Source organism: Ursus americanus, chromosome 24 (genome assembly GCF_024610735.1).
Source record: "Ursus americanus isolate L20-20 chromosome 24, mUrsAme1.1.p, whole genome shotgun sequence".
NCBI lineage: Eukaryota > Metazoa > Chordata > Mammalia > Carnivora > Ursidae > Ursus > Ursus americanus.
Window position 1 is genome coordinate 44227236 of NC_142150.1, and position 20275 is coordinate 44247510.

At 55.1% G+C, this 20275-nt stretch overlaps 1 protein-coding gene across 1 annotated transcript; it reads left to right on the forward strand.

The window, feature by feature from the left end:
* The first annotated feature begins 8250 nt into the window (after positions 1–8250).
* Positions 8251–14471, forward strand: FADD (Fas associated via death domain). Its single transcript, XM_045775839.2, has 2 exons — positions 8251–8721; positions 11181–14471. Exons 1-2 carry the CDS (start codon positions 8436–8438, stop codon positions 11555–11557), a joined length of 663 nt encoding a protein of 220 aa, XP_045631795.1. The 5' UTR covers positions 8251–8435; the 3' UTR covers positions 11558–14471.
* The last annotated feature ends 5804 nt before the right edge of the window (positions 14472–20275 follow it).

A 20275-nucleotide genomic window follows, 5' to 3' on the forward strand; every position in this document is an offset into this window, starting at 1 on the left:
ATGGACGAATGGATGGGTGGATGCGAGGAGGGTGGATGGATAGATGGAATGATACATATGTGGATGCGTGGGTGGATGGACAGATGGATGGGGATGGCAAATAGACTGACAGCTGGGGCTTTCTGCCTTTGCGCTGCATGGACCTCGGAGTCAAGCTGGCAGGGGTTTTGGTGGAGGAGGTGAGGGGGAATGTGGAAGGTAAGCTCTGATGCCTTCTGGAGCACAGATGTGTCCGCGGCAGGCAGCCCACCCACTGCTCACTCACACAACTCTTGGCAGAGGAGTGGGTGACGCCTGACACGCTGACTTGGACCACCCAGGCATTTTAACCTGGTTTCCTCAGATGGGCTGGTGTCTGCCTCTCCCGCCAGGAGCCTGCCAGGGATGCCTCCCTGGGGAAAAGGTAACGTTGTAGATGCTGAGGGCTGATTTCCTCCGCTCCGCCAAGTAATTGATTTGCCGTGTTCCATTCTCATCCCCCCTTCTCTTCACGCCTGACCCCTGCGCCCTCCAGGCTCTCCCCCACCCCCACATTTTTACTGCAGCATGACATCTAGGAAACTGCATCTTACGTGTGCAATCGACTGCCACACACACCTGTAGCCAGGACTCAGAATATCACAACCCCTCAGCAGCCTCTGAACACCCCTCCCACCGGGTGGTGACGGGTCCTGACCTGCTTCCAGCTGCAGACCGGGGAGCCTGGTTCTGCTTGTCGGTGGCTGCTGCCCTCTGCTGGCTGACTGTGGGAGCTGCACCAGGGAAGGAAAAGCCACGGCCCGCGGGGTCTGTGCTAGCTTTCTGGCTGCTTCTGGGGTAAATGACCACGAACTTACAGGGCTTAAAACAACACAAAAGTATTATCTTTATTGCCATAAGTCGAACATCCAACACAGGCCTCACTGGGCTACAATCGAGCCATCTGCAGAGCTGGACCCCTTCTACCGTCTTCCAGCCAGCCATGGGGGACAGTCCTTCCCTATTGACAAGGACTCGGGGTTAGACTAGGTCCCCGGAGATCACCCAGGACAATCTCCCCAGCTCCACAGCTGGATCTTTATCACGTCTTCTTCCACGTAAACTAACTCAGCGCTGGAAAGGAGAATGTGAGCATTGTGGGGGGCCATTTTTTGCCCTAATGTATGCCTTCCCATCATCAGGAAAGGGTCTTTTTCTTTGGAAAAGACTGACCAACCTGCAAGCAAAGTCCACAGTCCCTGGATATTTGAGGAAAGACTTTATCATAAATGAGACTAAAACAAAAGAAAAAGTACCCAGAGGAACTCGGGACAAGGAGAAACAGAAAGGAGATGATTCTGCTCACCGTCCTCCCAAGATCAGTTTGCATCCATGAAAGCAACAAATGCTTTCTCTTAAAACAAACAACAAAACAAACAACAGAAAAAGGCACAACACTGAGACAAAATACGTAAAAGGACTTGATCAAAATTTTAAACTTTTGTGCATCAAAGGACACAGTCAACATGAGGGTCAACTCACAAAATGGGAGAAAACATTTGCAAATGGTATTTCTGATAAGGGAGCCCTATCCAGACTATAGAAAGAATCTCCTCAACTCAACAAGAAAAAGACAAGCCGCCCAGTGCAGAATGGGGAGAGGACTTGAACAGAGATCTCCCCAGAGAAGACAGACGAATGGCCAACGGCACGTGAGAAGATACTCAGCACCATGAGTCAAGTTAAAACCACAGAGAGATACCACCTCACACCCACTGGGGCGGCTACTATCCAAAAACAGAGGGTAATCAGAGTCAGCAGGGATGTGGAGGACGGGACCCCCGTGCACGGCAGGTGAGACCGTAACACGGTGAGACCACGGTGGAGACACAGCGGTGGCTTCTCGAACACTTAAAAATAGATTGACCATATGACCCAGCAATTCCACTTCTAGGTGTTCGCACAAAAGAATTGGAATCAGGGGCTCAACAAGGTATTTGTACATCCAGGTACACCTGTGGGGTCCCCTCCGGTCAGCTGACAGGGCAAAGAAGGCTCAGGCCCAGCTTACAGGTGGGTCTGTCCCGGGTTCAGGAGATGCCACCCAGCGTGGACAGCTGCCACGCTACAGCCCCTCCCAGGATGTCCCCGAAGGATGTGGTGGAGGGAAATCCTCCCGGGGGGCAGGACTTTGGGCAGTGCACCTGCTTGTGCACTGTGCTCGGAAGGAGAAACAGCCAGACGTGAGATTACACGCTGATTCCTGGGCTGTAGCCAGTGGTTCGGCTGGACGGTCGGGGACTTGGAAGGACCAGACCGGGAAATTGATGACAAGGGAATTTGGAGAAGAGGTGTGTGGACAGGGAAAACAGAGATATCTGTGCCCCGTGTGATGCCCACCACAGGGGGAGCTCGGCAGTGGACTTCTATCGTCAGGAGGGCAGGATGGCCTGTTCTGGGGGTGCCAGGCAGCCCCTTTCCCCAGCCACCCTGACCACTGACCCCTGGGCTCCTGCACAAAGTGGCCGCGGCGGCAGCGGTGGAGGCCACGCGTGGCTCAGCAGCAGGGACGTCATGCACCAAGGCGCACCCGGCTCTGGCCCCCACTGCGTGCCCCGTGTGCCAGCGGCGGACACCCACACTGAGCCCTCACCCGGCACCCGTCCTGGGGCGACCACCCAGCCACCTGATGGCAGGCCAATGGCACTGGACAGCCCCCGTGGTGGGAAGGCTGGGCTCTGTTCTTACTGGAATAGACACTCGGGATACAGATTTGCCTTCCCCTCATGCGGCACTTCCACCGAGACATCATGGACCCCTAGAACATCCCACCCGCCATCCTGGTGTCCCACCCGCCATCCTGGTGTCCCACCCGCAGCTTTGCACAAGAGCTCTGTCCACGGCAAACGAAGTGGGGCCGTGGCTTCACGCTCACGGAACTCAGTGGTCTCACCGTGAGCCCGCCATCCTGTAGCCGCTGGCTGATAGGACAGTGGAATGGACTTTGAAGGCTCGGTTCTAGCCCCAGCGAGGTGGCGGTACCCTGCAGGGCCGGGACGGCGGGCTCCTGAAGGTTGTCTGTGCTCTGAGTCAGTGACCGACATATGGGGCCATGTCTCCCAGAGCCAGGATTCACGGGCCCAGGAATCGGGGGGTGGAAATGGCCGGGGCACCACTCACTATTACCCCTAGTGCCTCCCAGCCGAACATTCGCTCCCCGCCCCCACGACCTTGTGCTCTGCTGCCCTGAGGTCTCCGTTGCAGAGGGAGGGATGCTGCCGTCAGAAGACGGTGATTCCGGTGGCCTGGAAGTTCAGACTGCCGCCCGGCCACCCTGCGCCCCCTGGGCCCCTGAATTTACAGGCAGAGAAGGGAGGTACAGCGTTGGGGGGGGGGGACTGATCCTGACCGCCAAGGGCACATGGGACCACTCTCCACAGTGGCGTTAAGGAAGGAAGAGTGTCTGGAACACAGCGGGTCCTGTAGGGCGTCTCATAGTTGGACCACCCCGGGTTAAGGTCGATGGAAAACCACAACGACCCCAGCCAGGCAGGACTAGGAATGGTCCAGACCCTCCAGGAAGGAAGGGGTTAAGTCACTCCACCAGGTTGAGAACCAAGCAGCTGGGGTGCTTGCTGAAGGCAAAGGGCCTGTGGAATGGGGGCTGGAAGGAGGCGCTTACAAACACGGCCTGACCACAGGACCTACTGCCATTACAGAAATGAGGGCTGTGTTTGTGTCATGAGTATTTCCTCCCGATCTTCCTATGAATCTGCGTGTGTGTCTTTGTTTTCTTTCCTCTCTTATCCCCTTATCATATAGCGTAATATACACTGACTTTACATCACGAGAACTAAGGACTGTGAATGTCACATCACAGTATTTAAGCTAGGCGGTATCAGAAGAGTAAACATCGGGGTGCCTGGGTAGCGCAGTCGTTAAGCATCTGCCTTCGGCTCAGGGCGTGATCCTGGTGTTCTGGGATCGAGCCCCACATCGGGCTCCTCCTCTGGGAGCCTGCTTCTTCCTTTCCCACTCCCCCTGCTTGTGTTCCCTCTCTCGCTGGCTGTCTCTATCTCTGTCAAATAAATAAATAAATAAAATCTTTTAAAAAAAAAAAAAAGAAGAGTAAACATCCCTCCAGGCCTTTACTTCCTGTTCTGGGGAAGGCGTTAGCACATTTTCAGGTGGACGCAGGATACATTTTATCGTGTTAGGTGGAATCATGACCTCCTCGTCGTCTTTATCTGGAGGTTAAGTATGGTTTAAGGAAATGTGTATGGGTGCCCAAACTAAGACAAATAACAAGACAATGGTACAAACAACTTTATGCTCACAAATTTCTACAGCTTAGGGGGGAAAAAAGAACCAATTCCTCAAAAGCTGCCCCAACTACCAAAACTCAATCGAGATGAAATAAACAATTCAAATGCCCTTATAACCATCAAAGAAATCGAATTCATAATTTAAAAGTTTCCCCAAAAAAATCTCCAGGCCCAGATTCTTCCGCTGGAGAAATCGGCCAAATGTCTGAAGAAAAATTAACGCCAGTTTTTCATAATCTTTTCCAGAAAAGAGAAGAGGAGGGAACACTTCTCGACTTATATTATGAGGCCAGTATTACCCTGATACCAGAAACAAACCAAAAACAGTGGGAGGAAAAAACTACTTTTATGAACTGAAACGCAAAAATCCACAACAAATATTAGCAAACAAATCCAACACCGTGAAAAAAGAATTATACGCCATGAGCAAGCGGGATTTATTCCAGCTGTGAGAGGCTGGTTGGACATGCAAAGCCAAGTCCACGCGGGGCGCCTGGGTGGCTCAGTCCGTTAAGTGTCCGACTCTTGATTTCAGCTCAGGTCACGATCTCAGGGGGGTGAGGGGGAGCCCTTTGTCAGTCTTCGGGCTCAGCAGGGAGTCAGCTTGAGATTCTCTCCTTCTCCCTCTGCCCCTCCCCCCACTCATGCTTTTTCTCTCTTTCTCTCAAATAAATAAATGAATCTTAAAAAAGAAAGATTCATGCAACCCACCACATCAGTAACCTGAAGAAGATAAATCATGTAATCATATCAACTGATACAGAAAAAGCATTTGACAAAATTCTGCAACCATTTATTATTTCAATGGCAGCAACTAAAATTCTCAGCAAGTTAGGAGTAAAGAAGCATTACCTAAACTTGATAAAGAGCATCTGCAAGAAAAGAAAAGAAAAGAAAAGAAAAGAAAAGAAAAGAAAAGAAAAGAAAAGAAAAGAAAAGAAAAGAAAAAGAAAAGAAAAGCTCACAGCTAACATCCCACATAATGCTGAAAGACCAAATGCTTCCTTCCCCCCTGCTTCCAAGGGTCACATTCTGGCAGGAGAGATGGGTGAAAAGTGCAGAGCAGGAAGCCAAGTATTTGGTAAATCAGGAGACGAGACATGTGCAGGGACAAAGAAACAGGGTTCGCCCGCAGGGGTGTGGTTTGACGCTCCTTGGTTGACCTCCTGCCTCGAGGGGCTCCTTCTCAGCCTCTTTCACAGTCTTCTCCACTTCTCTCAAACAGGTGGACCCCCAGGGCTCAGCCCTTGACCCTCTTTTCTGTCTGCTCCCTCCACAGAGGTGACCTCATCTTGCAAGCGCTCCAGGTACTATACTGGTGAGGGCTGTCCAGGGAAACAGACTGATGGGATATACAGAGATCTATACAAGAGACGATTTGTCATAGGAATTGGCTCGAACGATCATGGAGGCCGAGAAGTCCCACAACGCACAAGCTGGGGACCTAGGAAAGCCAGGGGTATAGCTCAGTCTGAGTGTGAATGTCTGAAAATGGGGTGGGGGAACGGTTCTCAAGCGGAGAATGCAAATTCTCCCTTCCTCCAACGTTTTGCTCTATTTGGACCCTTAACGGATTGGATGATGCCCGCTCGCACTGGGGAGGGCCATCTTCTTCACTCAGAGCGCCAATTCAAATGCTCAACTCTTGCAGAAACACCCTCAGAAACATCCAGCCTCTGGTTGACCAGCTACCAGGCAGCCCTTAGCCCGGTCAAGCTGACACCTAAAATTCACCACCACACACACCATCTATCTGGTGAACACTCCCCAGTTAACGTCTCCTGCCCAGGTCTCTGTTCCAAAACCTAGTCCCGTGCATGTCACTGTCCAATCAACATCTCTAGAAGGTCCTCCCTAAACCCCCACCCACCCACCCAAACCTCACCTGGATTAGTCAGAGGACCTCCTCATCCTTCAAACTTTACAAGGGTCCTCAGTCCCCCTCCATTACATACACCCCCAAATCGAAAGAAGGCTGCCTCCTTCTCATCCCCACCCCTGCTCTCAGTCCACATACCCTCATCTCTCATCAGGGTTATTCAGCTTTTACACATGGCAGAGAGACCCTCCAAAAATGTAACACCGAGTTCATAGCAGCATTATTCATAACAGCCAAAAGGTGCTGTTAAAAAAGGAACAACAGGCCCAAAATGGAGTCACTTTTCCCCAGGGCAGCAAACCAAGACTCACATGCCAGGTCCACCGCTCCCAGGAATGTAACCTCAAACTAAACGATCTGGGGTTCCCTGCTGGGCACTAGAGAGGTGATCTGCATGATAGACCCCCACCTTCCCCCAAAGGAAGGTGACCTTGCCAGAACAATCCACTCTTCCTTAGAAAACTTCCTTTTCTTCCCCTTCTGCCTATAAAAACCTCGTTTTGTATGCGCAGCTCTCCAGAGCTTTCTACTTGCAACATGGGATGCTGTTTGGTTCGTGAATTATTGAATAGAGCCAATTAGATCTTCAAATTTACTCCGTTGAATTTTGGTTTTTAACAGTGGAAACAACTGAAATGTCCATCAGCTGACGACTGGATATATACAAATGTGGTCTCTCTGTACAAGGGACTACTATGGATTCATGAAAAAGGAATGGCGCACTGTCCCACGCCACAGCATGGATGAACCTTGAAAACATTTTGCCCAGTGAAAGAAACCAGGCAGAAAAAGACACATAGTGTATGGTCCCATTTATATGAAATGTCCGGAATAGTCAAATCCAAAGAGGCAGAAAATAAAGTAGTGGTTATCAGAGTGAGGGGAGGGGGAGGGAAAGGAAGGAACTGCTAATAGATAGCAGGTTTCTACTCAGCGTGATGAGAATGTTCTAAAATTACCTAATGGTGAGGTTTGCACAACCTTATGAATATACTAAAATCCCCTGAAACGTATACTTTAAACGGATAAGTTATATGGGTTGTGAATTCTGTCTCAGATAAATATATGTGTGTGTGTGTGTGTGTGTGTGTATCTTTCTATTTTTTTAATTTTTTTTATTTTTTAAGGAAACTCGGATGCTTCACTCCTCTGCTTACACTCTGCAGGGTCTCCTCTCCGAGGGGTAGTAAAGCCAGGTCTGCACCTGGCCCATGAGGCGCCCTCCTAATCCACCCCTCCCCTCTCCTCTCTGGCAACCCCTGCCTCCCCCTCTCCGCTCCAGACGCTTCGGTCCCCCAACTGTTTCCGGAACCTCCGCTTTCACGTGCCTCTGCTGTGACTGTGCCCCGCCTGCACCCTTCCCCCCCAACACCCACACACCTGGCCACCGGCCCCTGCACCTGGTCCCCGCACCTGCACCTCCGCAGTGAAGCCCGCTCTAATCGCGCCCCCACCTCCACACTCCCCAACCCCTTACCCTCTTTGCCCTGGCTCTTAGTAACTTCTGGCATACTGCACAACTTTCTCATCTGTATTATGTAAGCTTGGGTACTGATGACATAACTCCCGGCAGGCGGGCACTTCTGCTCTTCGCTCCCAAATGTGTTCCCAGCACCTACTGCCTGCCCCACAGCAATCGTTCAATAAATACTAAAAGCATTCGAACGCATAAATGGCTATAACTTTCAAAATGAAATATTAGTAAAACCAAACTTTAAAACTTCAATAAACCTCTGAACAGTCTTTTCCGCAGAGAAATGCACAGCGAGCATTAAAAGACCCTTTGCACTCTCACAAATGTTAACAATAAATGCATTTATTATCGGCGTCCGCAGTGCAACACTGCCCGGGAAACGCAGGTCCACCCTCTCAGTCCGCGCCTGGGTCTTGGACCCCTGACCACAGTACCCCGCCGCGCGGGAGATGGTCTTCAGGGCGCAGGCTCGGAAGCCCTCCAACCCCGCGCCACAAGCTCTCCAGCGAAATCCCCCGGCGGCGCCCTCCTGCCTCCAGGGCGGAAACGCCTTCAGTCGGGCCAGGGCCGCATGCGCGGGTCCCGGAGGTCTCGCGAGACTTCGGGAAAGTGGGCGTAGGCACGGACTTCCGGTGGTAGGGCCAAGGACTTGGGGTCTGCGGCGCGGGGTCTGTGACGCAGACGCCGGGCCGCCGGGGCCGCGGGGGGCCGCGGGGGGCCGCCGGGCAGCCAAGAGGACGGTGGGGCGGAACGGGGCACGCGCGGAGGGCCGGGCCGGGCCCCACCGCGGCCCGCCGCCATGGACCCGTTCCTGGTGCTGCTGCACTCGGTGTCGACCGGCCTGTCGAACGACGAGCTGACCGAGCTCAAGTTCCTGTGCCGGGGCCGCGTGGGCAAGAGGAAGCTGGAGCGCGTGCACAGCGGCCTCGACCTCTTCAACGTGCTGCTCGAGCAGAACGAGCTGGACTCCGAGCACACCGAGCTGCTGCGCGAGCTGCTGGTCTCCTTGCGGCGCCAGGACCTGCTGCAGCGCCTGGACAACTTCGAGGCGGGCGCGGCGGGCAGGGCCCCGCCGGAGGAGCGAGGTGGGCGCTGCGGGCCGGGGACCGGGAGGAGGGGCGGGGCGGGGCCCGGGAGGCTAGGGGACTGACCGAGCCCGGGCCCGGCGGAGGCAGGGCCAGTTTGCCCAGCAGTAGTTGTGGCCAGCCAGCCGCGCTAACCTTTTCCAGGTTCGATTTGAGCAGATTTGCTTTGAACACTCCTGGGAGACTGGTGAACTGCCCACTTTGCAGATGGGAGAGCCAGAACTCATAAAAGTTGACTTACTCTGGGTTGGAAAACGTGAAAACACATACCAGTTCAGTATTTTCTCCATCAGCCCCCTTCGGCTTAATTAGAAATTACTACAAAGGAAAGGGCGTTGCTCATCTCCTCTGGATGGGAGGAGCTAGGTGAGCCAGCGGCTGCTGCTTTCGCTTTCCTTCTGCCTCTGGGAATGCCCCACTGGTGCCCTTGACGCAGTGAGAACAGTACTGAAAATGGCTCTAGCCCGCCGTTAAGTTTTCAGGATAGCCCCATAGTTAGGTTCTGCTCTCTATTCTTATTCGTGTCTTACAAGCCAGGGGGCCATGGCTGGAAGGTGAAGTGAGGAGCTTAAGATGCACAGCCCATTGCTAACTAGGACTGAACTGAGGCAGCCGTGAGTGGGTGGGTGGGTGGTGTTAGCACCTACACTCTCTGACCAAGTCCATTCTGTGTGGCTTCCTACCCTGTGCTCAGGCTTCCCCTCTCTCCACCCTCCCCTGGGGCTTGCCGAGGTTTCGAGGAATAAAAATGAGACCTGGGTAGAGCAGGGTTTCTCAGCCATACCCCCGTGTTCTCCGAGCCCTGGGAGGGGGTGATGGGGGGTGCTTCCAGGACACCCCCCATAGGCTTGAAGCTCTGGCCTGGCATCAGTCCTCCGGTCACCAAATCAGAAAGGACAGACCTGTGACAACACAGGTGTTACTCTGTAAAGACCTGTATATAAACGATACACTCAGTGCTGTGCAAACAGAACAGGACATAGAAGAATTATGTTTTCAGGGACATTCAGTGGACGGCAGATTGTTGAAATAATACATTTAAAAGGCAGTTCACAAAATACAGATCATAACATTTTAGATTTCTATGTGTCCGTCTGTGTTTGTATGTGTGTAGATACGGTGTGTTGCGGGAGAGTTCACCAGAGATTAGCAGGTAGGGGTGGGTTCATGAGGGCCCATCCGGTATTACTCTCGCACAGAAGACGGGACAGCGTCCTGGTCGAGAGCGGACCGGCACCAGACTTGTCAGGGTTTCGCTTTCTGGCTGTGCCGTTGTCTAGCTGTATGACATCAGGAAAATCACTTCGCTTCCCTGTGCCTCGGTTTCTCCTGTACCAGTGGTCACAGTAACACAGGTGCCCACCTGCCCACCTCCAGGGGCCAGAGCAGAGTCGGCACACAGGCTGACGGCATCTTGGGGGTCTGTAGCTGAAGATACACGTTTGCTGGGGCCCTCCAAGCAGCATTTTGTGCTTCCTCTCTGCTTGCCCTCCATTCCAGAAACCGCCTGTTAGGGTCTGTAATGCCACACCAGCTGGTCTCAGTTGTGACCTTTCAGCAGATGAGGACCTGGTAGCCAGGGACCGAAGACTGGTGGTCAGTCCAGGCGGCTTCCAAAGATTTGGGTGGTTTTCTTGCCCCCGGGCTGCCATTTTTTTGCCCCGGGCTGCCATTTTCTTGCCCCAGGCTGCCATTTTCTTGCCCCGGGCTGCCGTACAAAGGACCAGAACTCGGGGCCTTGAAGCAACATGGAACTGATCCTCCCCAGTCCTGGAGCCAGAAGTCAGAAGTCAAGTTGTCGGCAGAGCCAGGCTTCCTCCTTCCACCATTTCCAGGGTCTGGGGGCTCCGGGCATTCTTTGGCAAATGGCCACCTCTCTCCAGTCTCTGCCTCCATGGTCACACGGCCTCCTCTTCTGTCTTTCTTGTAAAGGTACTTGTCACTGTATTTCGAACCCACCTGGATGATCCAGGATGACCTCACCCCAAGGTCCTCCACTTGATCACATCTGCAAAGACCCTTCTCCAAATAAGTTAACATTCGCAGCGCCAGGGATTTGAGGTGGACATAATGCTTTAGGGGCCACCATTTAACCCACTACAGGGTGGGGTGGGGGAGCAATTCCTTTTCCTTCCGTTGGACATCTCCCAGGCCCTCCCTCAGTTTTCCCCATTCCGCCATTAGCTCCACTGCCACCCACGCCAGCCATCACCTCTTCAGCAGGCCACCCCTTTTGGGCAGTGTTTTTGGAGTGGGCTGGGGGCAGGACTGGAGGCCCCCCTTGGGCTTTCTCTGACCTTCCCCTGGCCCCTGCTGCTGGGTGACTCCAGCCTCTGCAAGAGGACCTCTTACATCCCCAGCACTTAGGTCAGCACTGAGAAGCCCACTGGGAATGTGGGGTTACTTATCTCCTAACACGCTCCCCAGACTTCTGATAAATCATTTTCTTCTCTCCCCAGACCTGCGTGCGGCATTTGACATCATCTGTGATAACGTGGGGAAGGACTGGAGAAGACTGGCCCGTCACCTTAAAGTGACAGATGCCAAGATCGATGCCATCGAGGAGAAATACCCCCGCAACCTGACAGAGCAGGTGAGGGAGTCACTGAGAGTCTGGAAGAGCACCAAGACGGAGGAGGCGACAGTGTCCCACCTGGTGAGGGTGCTCAGGGCCTGCCAGCTGAACCTGGTGGCCGACCTCATCGTGGAGCATCAGCAGGCCCAGGGCCTTGAAAATGAGAACGAGAACGAGAGCAGTAGAGGTGGTGGTGGCAGCATCTCCGTGTCCTTGACATCCTGGGACTCGGATGGGCCCGCCTTGGGGGCCTCCTGGTGACCCAGCTGATCTTCTCCGGGGGCCCGAGGGCATCCGCACAGCCCCAGCTTGGGTCCCCCCACCAAGGCTGACCAAGTGCCTTCCACTCGCCGGTGCTGTGAAGACCTGGCCGTGAGCTGGGGCGGGGGGGCCCCAGCGCTCGAGCCACGCCTGGCTTCTTAATCGGAGTGGGCATTCACGGGGCGCTTACTCTGTGCCCGGCAGGGTTTCGGGCACTGTGCACGTGCTTTCATTCACTTGTCACGATGGCTCTTGAGGGGGAGAGTCTCTTGTCCCTGGACATGAGTCCCTGGGTGGGGGGAGTTTTTTATCCATGCCCCGCACACAGAAGGACCTTCAATATCAGCGGTGATCAGCATTGTTACTCTTGGGGTGGGGAAGCCGTGTGCGGTCGGCAGTGGGAGAGCTGGGAGTGGAGCCAAGGCTGTCAGGCTCCAGAGCCCACACTGGGACCACTCAGTCACTCTGTGCTGCCACAGACAGCCAGAGGCCTTGAGGCCGTCCGTGAAGACCCATACACCGGGGCAGGTGGCGTGGGGATACCTAGTGGGCTCATGGCCCTTGAGGGTGTCAGGAGGGGTAGTAAGACTGGGGAGGAAGGCTTGCGGTGGGACTGTTAGGTGCTCGGGTGATTGACACAGTCGGTGCTCTACAAACGTTAGCTCTTAGAAATATTAGGATTTCTGTGATGCCACAGCTTATTACTATTTTGTATCAAAATCATTCTGATAACAGGATCTTATAATTTTAAAAAGTGGTGTTTCTGCTTCTGTGGCAATCCTACTAAAGCTTATTCCTTGACAGTGGAAAGCTCCATAATACAAAGAATTTTACATTCCTGTTGAGCATTACTTCATATTCTCAAAAGTCCCTTTGTGGTCAGTTTCGGTACCGCTTGCCGCCTCTCTTAGGCTGAACCGTGAACTTGGCAGCTGGGCTTCATAACAGCTCCAGGAGCCACTAACAAGGGGAGCGTGTGCGCTCAGCAAACTGGTCTGCTGGAGGCCACCTTTCACCAGCTTCGGGCCCGCCTCCCGCTGAGAGGCCTCAGAGAGCCAGGTGGCTGTCCCTTGTTCAGGCCTTCCAGCTGTGACCTTGGAAAAGCCACACGTGATGTCCCGCCACGCCCACCGTGGCCTTAGGTTGCTGAGATCCTGCGCACGCCGTCCTGCTAAGCTGCAGACCAGCCTTAGCCCCTGCACGGCGAGGGGCTGGGGCTGCCGCAGGAAGTGAGAGTGACGTGGCCCTGCTCTGTAGACCCCCAGCTCGTGGCCAGGAGCACGGGTTAGGCAGCTCACAAGCTCAGGGTGCCATGGCGGCGCAGCCTGGCCCTGTGCCGTGCGCCGCGTTTCCCCGCTGCCGGCGCACCTGCTCTCTGGGCCTCAGGCGGAGCCGGCCTGTGCGTCATAGACGCGTCAGCACTGCCAGTGAGTGTCGGCGGCTTGGCTGACGGGTCGCTTTGGAGAGAAGGTTTGCTGAAAAATCATGTCCCTGTTTCTCGAACAGAGGCAGATTTCAGACGTTCTCCGTTCCCTCATGGCTTATGAGATAAGCTGCCGGAAGGGTAGATGCCAGACACCCGCACGTGCACCTGCCTCCCCCTGCACGCCTCTCCCTCCGTCATACCCTCACGCTGCTGTGATAGAGGCTTCGATGACCTGTGGTTTCCGCACCGGAAATAGTCCGTGGCCAGCTCGCTCTTGTGGCCGGTCTCCCAGTCCCCCAAGGTGTGAGGGCACCAGGTTTCCCCCCCGCACTCGCATCCCGGGTCCTCCGTGGAGAGCAGCTGCTGGCCACGCAGTGAGGGAGGAAGAGCAGGGCTCTGGAGCAGCTGCACGTGGCCTCCCCTCGAGGCCGGGATCTGAATCCCAAGACTCCGAATAGATGACGGGAGGAGAGTCTCCATCCTGCGCCGCTAGGCCGTGTGCGCCGCCCGGTTTGCGGGCCCGGAGGTGGGCAGAGCCTGGAGCCTGGTGATGCGGGGTCAGCTTACACTGACAGCCGCCCCCAGCAGATGCTGGCTCAGAGCCGGATGGAGGCCCGCGTTTGTTCAGCCCGTTCACGCGTCTGTGTTCGGGAGGCTTCCGCCCTCAGCAGCCCCATGCCAGGCTTTGAGGCACAGCAACGGGACAAGGAGCCTGCCCCTTGGGAAGCACACGGTTTCCCCTACTTTGTGGAACAAGAGGAAAAGTGTAGTGAAAGTAGACACAAGCAGATAGCAAAAGCACAAAAGCTTGTATGGGCACCAGAAATGGAAAGATGCCCGGCAAGTCTTCGAGAAGGATGGTTTTTAAATGATATTTATACTTCCTGCATTTTCTATATTTTCTGTAATGTGTTTTTCACTGTCCGCCAGATAAAGGACTAGGTGTAGCTTGGACTCTTTGGTGGGGGTGTCCCCAGAGAGCCACAGAGCACGCGGGCTTTCGGGTGTGACCTGGGGTCCACCGCTGGCTCTGCCCCTTGTGGCTTCATCACCCTAAAACGGGACGATTCAATGAATACCAAGTGCTTGCCCGAATCTGTGGCAACTTGCTTCTCAGGTGCTTCGAAAGTAAGCAGCAACATGTCACCCAGAGCCGCGGAGCTCTGTCCCTCATGACCTCACTGCAGCGGGCCCGCCCATGGCCGCTGCTCCTGAGATGTCGCCTGTCGCCCGCACGTCTCTGTGTCTTCCCCACCAGTGATCTGAGGCACTGCTTCAAGGGAGGTCTGGGATGGGTCTGACTGACATCCGATCGGAACCAGGACCTTGGACGGGACCAGTGACACCCGCCCTGGGCACGGGAATGGCTAGAATGTTCAGAGGAATTTGTTGCGGCAGCATCGCAAAAAACAACTTCTGTTCCATTAATATTTTTTGTAAGACTTTTTTGTAGAATCTGTACTTCCAGTAAAGGTTGCTCACAAGTCATATGGTTTACTTGAAAGTTAAAGTTAGAGCCACCTTTTGCTCTTAGTTCTTTTTCTCCCGAGAAAGACAGGGGAAAGGCCCAAATGTACGTGCTTTGTGGGCGATGTCAGGCCAACGAAGGGGAGTTTCGTCAAGTGTTTCCTGGAACAGAGGGCCGACTCCCTAGTCTCATGGCCCCCCGGATTTCCCGGCTTCACTCCCCCTCTGCCCTCCCACCCCAGCCAGCCCTGCTGGGTTGTGGACATGCACACACACAGGGCTCTGTTAGACCCTTCCAGAGGCTTGCATTGGAGCAGCGTCCAGGCAGACCCTCCCGCATCTCATCTCCTTGCTCCCCTGCTGCGTCTTCCTACCACCCCAGGACCACTCCCCCACCGCCGCAAGCTGCACCTGTGAGGTCCCAGGTCGCCAAAACCACTGTGTACTTCGTGGTCAGTTGCTCAGCGTCCGGGGCATTCAATGCTTGTCGTGGTAATTGCATGACATTTTCTCCTGCTGGTTCTCCTTCCTCTGGCCACCACATCTCAGACCCCATATTCCTGTCCCTGCACATCCAGAACCCTCTTCCCACTCAGCACCCAGGGAAGCCAGGCCCTGAGCCTCACCTGCCAGGTCCTCGGTGCCTGCCACATGGTTCTCTGAAGCCCCAGACCCTTCTTGTCAGCTGCCAAGGGGTCAACACCTTTTGCCATGTAAGCGCACATTCACGGGTCCAGGGTTTAGGCCATGGGTGTCATGGGGGTCAGGCTTTATTCTCTCCTCCGCACACAGACTCCGCATCTCCCCGCGCCTGACTCTGGTTCTATGCCTGGCACCACGATCCACCCAGTTGCCAAAGGTGGAGACCGGGCCCCCTCCCCCTTGGGACTTGCTTCCATACGTAACAGCCTCTCCTTTCCATGCCCTATCCTGCACTCCTCCCCCCCCCAACGGAGCCCCATCCCTTCTCTCGAGGACCCCACCTGCCATCAGCCCCCAGACAAGCAATATCCGACTACAGACCCCTGACTTCTTAGCAACCGCAAGCTCCCTGCGTATGTTTTAGGTTTGTGTTTGTATTTCCATGATACCGCCTCTGAGTCATCTTGCTGACGCTTTCTAGCCACGTGATTTTGTGTGTGCTGTTTGGACCCTGCCGGCAAGCAGGGCTGTGCTCACGTGAAGACAGCCAGTCACCCGACATGTGCTGATAGAGACAGAGCTTCCCTTCTGCAGGGAAAATTGGCAGTGGAGATCCCCTTTCATCAAAGAAGGCCTGTGTCTTAAGTCTCCGACTAAGTGACACAGACAGCAAGAGTCACACGTGTATACTAACCGCATTAATTGTCAACAAGGAACAGAGACCGATTCAGTGCTGGATGGCGTCCTCACTGAGCCTGAGCACAGGACCTGTGGATGGTGCTCTCGTGGTGTGGCTTGAATAGAATAACATCCGGGCTCTTTGAGTCACTCGGGCATCAGTCCGACACGAGGCTGCCCGATCCCCCAAACCTGCCTGTCAGGCGGTTGGTGGGGATGTCCCCAGCAGTGTGAATGTGCTGAGTGGCCCTCAAAAATGGCTAAAAGGATAAATGTTAGTACATTTTGCCACAAAAAGCAGGCCTCATTAAATTAACTGTGCTTTTTATTGTGATATTAATCTAAATTGTGTGTCCTGTGGCCTTTTCTCTCCCTGATCTGTAATTTTATTGGTATTTTACAGTTTACAAGGCCCAGAAGCATAAGATTGGATCTGACCTTATGTTTGTAGGTACTGAGGTAACATGATCATGAAACCTTGCTCATCACCAGGAGACCAGGTCCCTGCTGCTCTTCCCAAAGGGGTTTCTGGCTGGAGAAACTCAACTCCAAGGGTCCCCAGGCCCCTCAGGATCAACCTGCCCGGCAGCATCACAATACACAGGAGGGCCACCCGGCCCCGTGCACCTCGTCCCTGAACTCCCATCCCGGGTCCCTTCTGGGCCTAAGGCCCTGCTCAAACACCCAGTCTGATGGCAGCCTTGCCTGAGCCCCCCGCTCCCCTGGGCACACACGGGGGGTGGTCCAGCTGTGACAGTCCCGGCTGGGGCAGATGCGGGCAGGCCAGCAGCGTTCTCTCTGGGGCCAGGCTAACCCCCTGTCCATCGCCAATGCGGCACCCCCAGCCAGCATATCCCATGGGGACCGAGCCCCACGATTTGCCCTTCATGGTGCCTAGTCCCAGCGAGGTCCATCCGAGGACCCCAGGGAGATGTCTCCCACCCCCTGAATCACACAGGCCACCCCAAGAGTCCCTCTGCAGGCAGGATCAATGCCATGAGTGTAAGAGCGCACACCCCTTTGCTGTGGGCTGTCTGCTTCATTCATGTGCCCATTCATCTGTCCATGCATTCACTCTACATTCTCAGCAACAGGCCAACAGCTTGACTTTCTAGCTGGGTGACCCCCACAGCAGAGCACCACCTCCAACCCCCCTTTCTCACCTGACTAGACCCTCTCCCAGGGTTGCTGCAAGCTTCAGAGATGAGATGGGGTGTCTGGGAGTGACTGGCACATTGTAAAGGTCACTAAGTGTCATTATTTTAATGGTTTCTGAGTGCATGTTTTTTTTTTTTTTTAAGATTTTATTTATTCATCAGAGAGAGAGCGAGCACAAGCGGGGAGTGGCAGGCAGAGGGAGAAGCAGGCTCCCCACTGAGCAAGGAGCCCAATGCAGGACTCGATCCCATGACCCCAGGATCATGACCTGAGCGGAAGGCAGATGCTTAACCAGCTGAGCCACCCAGTCGTCCCTGACTGCATGTTTTAAAAGGACTTGCCCTTACACTAGCTTGGCCAGCTCAACACTCTCGAATCACGGGTTCCATCCTGGAGGTCTTCGGAGGCACCGATGCTGCCTGGGGAAGCAGCCCCAGTGCCTCTCAGCTGGCCGCCGGGTCCTGTGCGGGGTTTTATATTAGGACAGCAGGAGAGAAGAATCCCGTGTTGTCTGGCCCCACTGAAAGCCCAGACCATAAACCGAAGACTGCAGGAAATGAGATAATTGTACATGGATGGGCAAGACTAGGAGATGAAGTCATTTTCACCCTTCAGGGACGCATGGCCTCCGCAGAGGGCCGGCATTTCCAGAAGGCTGGCCTCTGGAGTCCATTGCCCGGGTTCGAGTGCCAGCTCCACTATGTGGCCGGCTCTTAGGGCGCAGGGCGAGCACGGAGGGAGGGCCTGTGGTCCCAGGCACAGTGCCGCCCGGAGACACAGCTCACAGAGTCCATGAATCAGCTCACTCTGCCCGGGCTTCCTGTCCCAGGAGCTGACATTTATGTTTCAAAATTTTTAAGCCTGTTTGGATTTTCTGGTATTTGCAGTGAAGGTGATCACAGGGGAATTTAGAATATGGTAGAGATGGTGTTTCAAATTAGAAAAAAATTCAGCAGCGGGGTTGGGTGAGCCGGGGAAGGTCGTGGGGCACTTGCCTCACGCCTCCCGTGGTGAGATCCGGGGCCTGCTGGGGGTGCAGGAGGAAGCCGGGGAGTGAGACGGGATGGACGATGGCTTCTTCATCTGGGATAGGCAGGAGAGGGCCATCAGATCAAAGACCTCGCTTCTGCCACTTAGCCTGGAATGTCTGCATGTCAAGAAAACATGACAGTCGCCCTTCACCCCTTATCGGGGGTTTCCCACCCCTCCAGTTACTCCCCACCAGCAGCCGTCCTGGCGAGGTGATCTTGCTGGCGTTGTAGCAGCAGCCCAACGCCCCGTCCTCTCCGCCGTGTCACCGAGTGGGCAGGAAGAGCAGGGCAAGGACGGTGCAAGGCATTTTGAGAGAGGGGCCCGTTCACTTAACTTTCGCTACCATATATTGTAATCGTCCGTTTTTGTTTGTATGGTTGTTAATCTCCCACTGAGTCTAATTTAGAAATGAAACTGTATCCTAGGTGCAGATAGGAAACAGTATATGGGGTTCAGCACCACCCAGGTTTCAGGTATCCATGGGGGGGGCTTGGAAGCCCCGCCCCAGTCAATAGACAAGTTTGGAAGGCAGGCGTTCATAGAGAAGGAACTCAAGTTTAGGGTAAAGAGCCTTTTCAATGTCATTCACCTGTTTGCATTTCAACCAGTGTTTGCTAAGCACCTGCTATGTGGTTGACGACCGCAGGACAGGAGTATGTCGCCAGCTGCTTTCATGGAACATCCGTCCAGCAGGAGAGACAGACAGGCATCGGGTCATCACAGAAACACATGGGATCTCAAATGGAGGGGAGGCCCGTGGGGCGCGGGGGCGGGGGGACTGCCCAGGACTGGCGGACAGAGGCAGCCTCTCCGAGGGACGAAGGGCCAGGGGCAGCGGAGCAGCTGGGAGGCGCAGGGATACAGCAGTCTCGAGGAGCCCCCAGCATGGACTGGAGCCACACGACAGGGGCTCGCAGTGGTTTTGGTGGCAGCGCCAGCTCTAAGGTTCCCTGGGGCAGCCCTGCACGAGTCCCAGGGCGCTGCTGGTCCTCATGAGGCCTGCGAGCCCCCACTGCCCTTTACCACCTTGCTTCGTGGCGTAAACCCCTCCAAGCTCAGTTCCCTTCTGTTTTCCACTTCTGTTTTGCAGCTAGAACCTACCGTGGCTTTTGACTTCTGTCCTGAGAGCCAGGGGAAGGCCCTGTGGAGGCCCAGGCCGGAGGCCATGCGATCAGATTTGCATTTTTCAAGCTCTGGCTATGGGCTGGACTGGAGGGCGCTGGAGGGGCCGTAGGAGCCGGGTCCAGAGGCAACTGCACTGGGCCAGGTGGGGAATGATGGAGGGGGGCTTGGGGTTGTGTGTGCTGCTGGAGCTGCCGGCAGGAACGGTTCCAAGCTGGGGTCTGGCATGTGCATGGGGCATGAGACAGGCAGGTGCCCTGGAGGTTCGACAGGCCATCCGATGGGCAAGGAGGTGCTGCGAGGGGTTGGTGAGAGAACTTCATGAGTGTGGGTGCCGGTTGTCCAGGCAGGCACAGGGGCCAGACCCTGGAAGGAGAGGACACCAGGCCTGTGAGGACAGAGAGAAGCAAGGGTCCTGCCCCTGCCCGTCACCCCCCACTCCCTCCAGGAATCTTCTGGAAGCATGTTCCAACTGCAGATACCCAGGCCCCACCCCCAGAGAGTCTGATTCAGCCCTGGGTGAGGCCACGCATCGCCTCACCACTGCCTGGGGCACAAGGACTGCATAATCAGGACTGTGAAGTAACCCAAATGGCCCTCGGTTCTAACCTCTTCCCAGCTTAGCTGCCCAGGACAGGCCAGGACCCACGGGGCCACAGAGGGTGGTCCCGGCTCCTCCGGGTCTCCCACCCCTGAAAGCCCGGAGCTGCAGGGGACAGGGAGGGGATGTGTTCCGGGGAGCAGGCGGTCACCTCCGGGCCCCCCAACTGCTGAACCCACTGTCCCCCAGGCTGGCGATGGCACTCCCACTGGATTTGGTTTTTGTTTGGGTTTCAGGTTAATCTGAGAGGCTCTGCCACCCAATTTGTAAAACAAACGGGGTGTGATTCACCCTTTGTCCTCCTCAGGAGGGTGGCGTTGGGCCGCCTTTGACACCCACGGGAGTCCCGGAGTCCTGGCAGCTGGGCCCTTAGTCCTCATGACGCCACATCCAGTGCTGGGCCCTGTGGCATGGGAGGGACCCCACTGAGGGAGGGATCGTGCCTTTGCCCAGGAGCACTTACTGCCTCCTGCTATTGGACCCCAACCCTGCATTTCCTGTGAGTAAAGTTGGGGTGCTCCCACCTTCCCCTAGGGTTGCTATGGGACAAAGCCAACGCAGCACCTGGCAGTCCCACCAAAGGTGGTCACTC